General features: G+C 50.0%; 1 protein-coding gene across 1 annotated transcript; it reads right to left on the minus strand.

Annotated features, from left to right (window-relative positions):
- Positions 1-3,773: 3,773 nt before the first annotated feature.
- Positions 3,774-4,774, minus strand: LOC119361421 (probable glutathione S-transferase GSTU6). The gene is made up of 2 exons (XM_037626633.1): positions 4,451-4,774; positions 3,774-4,199 (listed from the first exon to the last, which is right to left on the minus strand). The coding sequence occupies exons 1-2, from the start codon at positions 4,769-4,771 to the stop codon at positions 3,774-3,776; spliced, it is 747 nt and encodes a 248-aa protein (XP_037482530.1). The 5' UTR covers positions 4,772-4,774.
- Positions 4,775-5,109: the final 335 nt, after the last annotated feature.

A 5,109-nucleotide genomic window follows, 5' to 3' on the forward strand; every position in this document is an offset into this window, starting at 1 on the left:
GGCTCGTCAAGTTTAACCTGAGTATTCTGCGTGTGCAAAACTGGCTTGCACCCGTTGTAGATGGACGTAGAGCTTATCACACCCGATCATCATGTGGTGTCTGGGCACGACGAACTTTGGCAACGGTGCATACTCAGGGAGAACACTTCTTGATAATTTTAGTGAGAGATCATCTTAAAATGCTACCGTCAATCAAAGCAAGATAAGATGCATAAAGGATAAACATCAGATGCAATCAATATAAGTGATATGATATGGCCATCATCATCTTTGCTTGTGATCTCCATCTTCGAAGCACCGCCATGATCACCATCATCACCGTTGCGACACCTTGATCTTCATCGTAGCATCGTTGTCGTCTCGCCAACTATTGCTTCTACGACTATCGCTATCGCTTAGTGATAAAGTAAAGCAATTACAGGGTGTTTGCATTTCATACAATAAAGCGACAACCATATGGCTCCTGCCAGTTGCCGATAACTTCGGTTACAAAACATGATCATCTCATACAATAAACTATAGCATCACGTCTTGACCATATCACATTACAACATGCCCTGCAAAAACAAGTTAGATGTCCTCTACTTTGTTGTTGCAAATTTTACGTGGCTGCTACGGGCTTAGCAAGAACCGTTCTTACCTACACATCAAAAAACCACAACGATAGTTTGTCAAGTTGGCGCTGTTTTAATCTTCGCAAGGACCGGGCGTAGCCACACTCGATTCAGCTAAAGTGAGAGAGACAGACACCCGCCAGCCACCTTTAAGCACGAGTGCTCGTAACGGTGAAACCAGTCTCGCGTAAGCGTACGCGTAATGTCGGCCCGGGCCGCTTCATCTCACAATACCGCCGAACGAAAGTATGACATGCTGGTAAGCAGTATGACTTGTATCGCCCACAACTCACTTGTGTTCTACTCGTGCATATAACATCAACGAATAAAACCTAGGCTCGGATGCCACTGTTGGGGAACGTAGTAATTTCAAAAAAATTCCTACGCACACGCAAGATCATGGTGATGCAGAGCAACGAGAGGAGAGAGTGTTCGTCCACGTACCCTCGTAGACCGTAAGCGGAAGCGTTATGACAACGCGGTTGATGTAGTAGTACGTCTTCACGATCCGACCGATCCAAGCACCGAATGTACGGCACCTCCGAGTTCAGCACACGTTCAGCTCGATGACGATCCCCGGGCTCCGATCCAACAAAGCTTCGGGGATGAGTTTCGTCAGCACGATGGCGTGGTGACGATGATGATGTTCTACCGGCGCAGGGCTTCGCCTAAACTCCGCGACAATATGACCGAGGTGGAATATGGTGGAGGGGGGCACCGCACACGGCTAAGGAACGATCCGTAGATCAACTTGTGTGTCATGGGGTGCCCCCCTGCCCCCGTATATAAAGGAGCAAGGGGGGAGGAGGCCGTTCCTAGGAGGGGGCACGCCAAGTGTGGAGTCCTACTAGGACTCCCTAGTCCTAGAAGGATTCCACCTCCCTTGTTGGAGTAGGAGAAGGGGAAAGAGGGGGAGAGGAAGAACGAAAGGGGGGTTGCGCCCCTTGTCCAATTCAGACCAGAGGGGGTGCGCAGGCCTCCTTCCTTTTGGCCTCTCTCCTCTATTCCCGTATGGCCCAATAAGGCCCATATACTCCCCGGCGAATTCCCGTAACTCTCCGGTACTTCGAAAAATACCGGAATCACTCGGAACCTTTCCGAACTTCGAATATAGTCGTCCAATATATCGATCTTTACGTCTCGACCATTTCGAGACTCCTCGTCATGTCCCCGATCTCATCCGGGACTCCGAACTCCTTCGGTACATCAAAACTCATAAACTCATAATATAACTGTCATCGAAACCTTAAGCGTGCGGACCCTACGGGTTCGAGAACTATGTAGACATGACCTAGAACAATTCTTGGTCAATAACCAATAGCGGAACCTGGATGCCCATATTGGCTCCTACATATTCTACGAAGATCTTTATCGGTCAAACCGCGTAACAACATACTTTGTTCCCTTTGTCATCGGTATGTTACTTGCCCGAGATTCGATCGTCGGTATCCAATACCTAGTTCAATCTCGTTACCGGCAAGTCTCTTTACTCGTTACATAATGCATTATCCCGCAACTAACTCATTAGTCACATTGCTTGCAAGGCTTATAGTGATGTGCATTACCGAGAGGGCCCAGAGATACCTCTCCGACAATCGGTGTGACAAAACCTAATCTCGAATTATGCCAACCCAACATGTACCTTCGGAAACACCTGTAGAGCACCTTTATAATCACCCAGTTACGTTGTGACGTTTGGTAGCACACAAAGTGTTCTTCCGGTAAACGTGAGTTGCACAATCTCATAGTTGCAGGAACTTTGTATAAGTCATGAAGAAAGCAATAGCAACATACTAAACGATCAAGTGCTAGGCTAACGGAATGGGTCATGTCAATCACATCATTCTCCTAATGATGTGATCCCATTAATCAAATGACAACACATGTCTATGGTTAGGAAACATAACCATCTTTGATTAATGAGCTAGTCAAGTAGAGGCATACTAGTGACACTATGTTTGTCTATATATTCACACATGTATTATGTTTCCGGTTAATACAATTCTAGCATGAATAATAAACATTTATCATGAAATAAGGAAATAAATAATAACTTTATTATTGCCTCTAGGGCATATTTCCTTCATGCTCTTCTACTGCTCTGGCCGTGTGTGCATTGGAGCAACAGTTTGGGCTGGAGGTGGCCGGGGGTGCGCAGATCTGACAAGGCGTTCTGCTGCGGCGTGTTGAGGGCTGGTGGTTGGCAACGATGCACTCTGCACAACTTGCTGCGTTCCTATGCCGTTGGCTTCCTCGCGAGGCTCGGCGGTGGAGTAGATTCTCCGGGCGAAAGTCTTGCACCTTCTCTAGTCGGTGCCAATGTTGGCGATGTTCTTGAGCATTGCATTCCTTCCTGAAGGCACATCGCGGAGCTATGTCCATCTACTGCCTCAACTGTTTGGTGTTTCCGGGTGAAAACCCAAGCTTCGTTGGAGCGGGCGGCGGCGGCAATTATGTCGTTACCTTCTTGAGGGCACCACCTTGGAAGCAATGACCTTTGTGGAGTGATGGTCCCATGGCAGTGGTGCAGAGTTGCGTCGTCGTCGGGGTGTTGGAGGCCGGGGCGGCGGCTCTAGACGGTGGATGTACGCCGAGGCGACGGCCTCGGATAGCGATGCAACGGTGGCTCTATGGGACAGAGTCGCGGTTGTGCATTGTTTCGGTGGCGGCTTGGTGTTGCATGGGTATTGAGGTCGTCGGCCTGGTCGATGCGCCCCAGAGGGGGCGGCCTGACTTTACGTCGGGGCGGTGTCCTTGGATGTGGTGCGATGTTCGTGGTCTGCGTGCAGTTGTCCTGTGCAGCATGGGCTGCGGGTAGCTATATTGTGCGGCGTTGCTGCTCGAGAGCGAGTGGAGGCATGTCAGGGCGGCGGCCCGGGTGCGGTGCGACGTTCGTGGTCTGCGTGCGGTTGTCCTGAGCAGTGTGGGCTGCGGGTAGTTGTATCGTGTAGCGTTGCTGCTCGAGGGTGAGTGGTGGCATGTCGGGGCGGCGGCCCCGGAAGGCGGTGTCGGTTTTTTGTAATTAATTGGGCGATTCTCTCCTGCTTAATTAATAGATGAGGCAATAGATGAGCTAATACGGTAACATTCTCAGCACTAGGCAGTGGAAGTTAGAACAAAAGGAATCACCATGGAGCTCCCCTCTGTCGTCACCTAAAATCATCTACTACATGAAGTCGCAATTTGCACAAGAACCGAAATCAAAATTAAAATAACTTGTAGGGATTCACGCGAGCGGTGAGTAGGCACCGGCATGGCTAAGTCGACCAGCTCGCCCACATCTGGCATGAGTCCCTGAACCTTTTTCAACGAACAGAAGCGGTCCTGCCACGCGAGTAGGAGCGGCGTGGTGATAGGGTCGAAGGTCTTCACACTGGGTTGTCTCTTATCGGTGACGCACAGCCATGGAAGAAGGCCACCGAGCACCACATCCACATATCCGGGGCTGTCCCCTCCAAAGAAGGGCTTGGAGCACTCTCTCATAGCTCTCTCTAGCGTCTCCATAGCGGCCGCCACCTGGGCCTTCACCTCTGCTTTCTCCATGCACGTTACGGCCCATGTCGCCTTCCCCATCGCCTTGACAAGCTGCACATGCACACGGCACAAGTTATAACAGGAACAATGTCTCAAAAAAAAGTCATAACAGGAACAGTCGTAGAACCGTTATTAAAAGGTTCAAAGGAAGAGAAATCATACGAATGACGATCGCACATGCGACATGCTTATAATGCAGAGGCCCAAGGTGAAACTCCTATGCAATTATATATAGTCGACTTGATGCGATGATATGATTAATGAGAAAGACTTCTGTTATATAAAGAAAAAAGATACAATACCGTGTCATCGATAAAGTCACCCCAGTAGCGAGCGATAGCACGCTCGGAGGGGCCGTCGGGGAGGAGGGAGGAGCTGGTGCCGGCGAAGGCCTCGTCGAGGTACTGGATTAGGCTCAACGACGTCCCGTAGACAGGCTTGCCGCCGTGGATCAGCACCGGCAGCTTACTGTTGAGGAGCAGCTCATCGCTCTTGTAATTCTTGAGGCCTTGCTCCTCGATGTACTCGTAGCCCAAGCCCTTGAGGTGGAGCGCGAGTCGCACTCGCAAGACGTGCGGGCTCGCCCACGTCCCCAGCAGCCTCAGCTCGTCTCCTCCGGCCATTCCTAGCTAGCTGCCTGGTGTCCAGCGATCAGCTCAATTAGGCCGGTCTCAGCTTAGTTTGCATGTAGAGGTAGCTTAACGTGTGCTTTTGAGTTTTGATCTTTCTTGCTATATACGCCTTCTTGGGGACATGTGGACAAAATTCTTCGACAAGAAAAGTATTCAAGTATGACCATATGCCAGCTGGGTACACGTCTACTTTTCTTTGACTTTGACTAGAATTCCATTATTTGAACATTGTTGGAGCAGTCATCTACCTCGCCTCGTGGATTGTACACCACCCAATATTGCACTTGCCATCGATCTGCTGGCAAAGTACAGTCATGTGCCTACCAGGA

Source organism: Triticum dicoccoides, chromosome 2B (assembly GCF_002162155.2).
Source record: "Triticum dicoccoides isolate Atlit2015 ecotype Zavitan chromosome 2B, WEW_v2.0, whole genome shotgun sequence".
Lineage (NCBI taxonomy): Eukaryota > Viridiplantae > Streptophyta > Magnoliopsida > Poales > Poaceae > Triticum > Triticum dicoccoides.

Excerpts from the sequence above, each read along its gene's own strand:
- LOC119361421 (XM_037626633.1), bottom strand. The coding sequence starts at position 4,771 with ATGGCCGGAGGAGACGAGCTGAGGCTGCTGGGGACGTGGGCGAGCCCG. Across the intron at positions 4,200-4,450 it reads GTGACTTTATCGATGACACG|CTTGTCAAGGCGATGGGGAA; the intron begins GTATTGTATCTT and ends GTGCATGTGCAG.